General features: G+C 37.6%; 1 protein-coding gene across 1 annotated transcript in view; it reads left to right on the forward strand.

Annotated features, from left to right (window-relative positions):
• Positions 1-148: 148 nt before the first annotated feature.
• Positions 149-705, forward strand: part of LOC106510989 (uncharacterized) — a gene marked incomplete at its 5' end in the record, with an annotated part of 5954 nt that continues 5397 nt past the window's right edge. Inside the window, 1 exon segment of the mRNA XM_013999724.1 lies at positions 149-455. Coding sequence (XP_013855178.1) covers positions 164-455 — 292 coding nt within the window.

Consider the following 705-nt stretch of genomic DNA (forward strand, 5'->3'; position numbering starts at 1 on the left):
AATGTTGATGGACTGATTTGACTCTGTGTAACTGAGCACAAATTAGTCCATTGAGGGACACCACATTCTCTATAGAAACACAGATGTATGTATTGGCTTTAATTTTACATATGTTTAATACATGAAATTCATCTCATCTTTCTTATAGATAAACATTGGATTGATGGTACCAACTGGAACTGATTTAAAACCTGTAAGAGGGAAAACAGTCCCATTATTTGTATACCCAGAAGTAGGAGCACCTGAGATACTACAACAAGCTGTCCAGAAAATGAGAACATTTAACAAGGATGTAGAAGAAGGACCATACATCCTTTTGTATCCAGACTGCTCAGAAGTAGTGCATGTGCCTGGATCAGAAAGGCCATTCAAATTGGGAGACTACAAAAAGGAACTGGGAAGGCCATATTCTAGGATCACATTTTTCATTTGTCAACAAAGCCATTACAAAGAAGGTTAGTGGACTCAAAATATTTTTACATATATTACTCTATTACTCATCTATAGTATGATCTGTTGTTTGTTTTTACAGCAGTGAATGATTCTTCAGACTCTGATTGTGAAGTTGTCATCACATCAAGGACCATGGCTGATTTCAATCAAGCCGACACAGTGGTACAATAATTGTTGGATTTGTGTGTGTGTGTGTGTGTGTGTGTGTGTGTGTGTGTGTGTGTGTGTGTGTGTGTGTGTGTGTGTGTGTGT

This window comes from Austrofundulus limnaeus, unplaced genomic scaffold (genome assembly GCF_001266775.1).
Source record: "Austrofundulus limnaeus strain Quisiro unplaced genomic scaffold, Austrofundulus_limnaeus-1.0 Scaffold2432, whole genome shotgun sequence".
NCBI classification, from domain to species: Eukaryota; Metazoa; Chordata; class Actinopteri; order Cyprinodontiformes; family Rivulidae; genus Austrofundulus; species Austrofundulus limnaeus.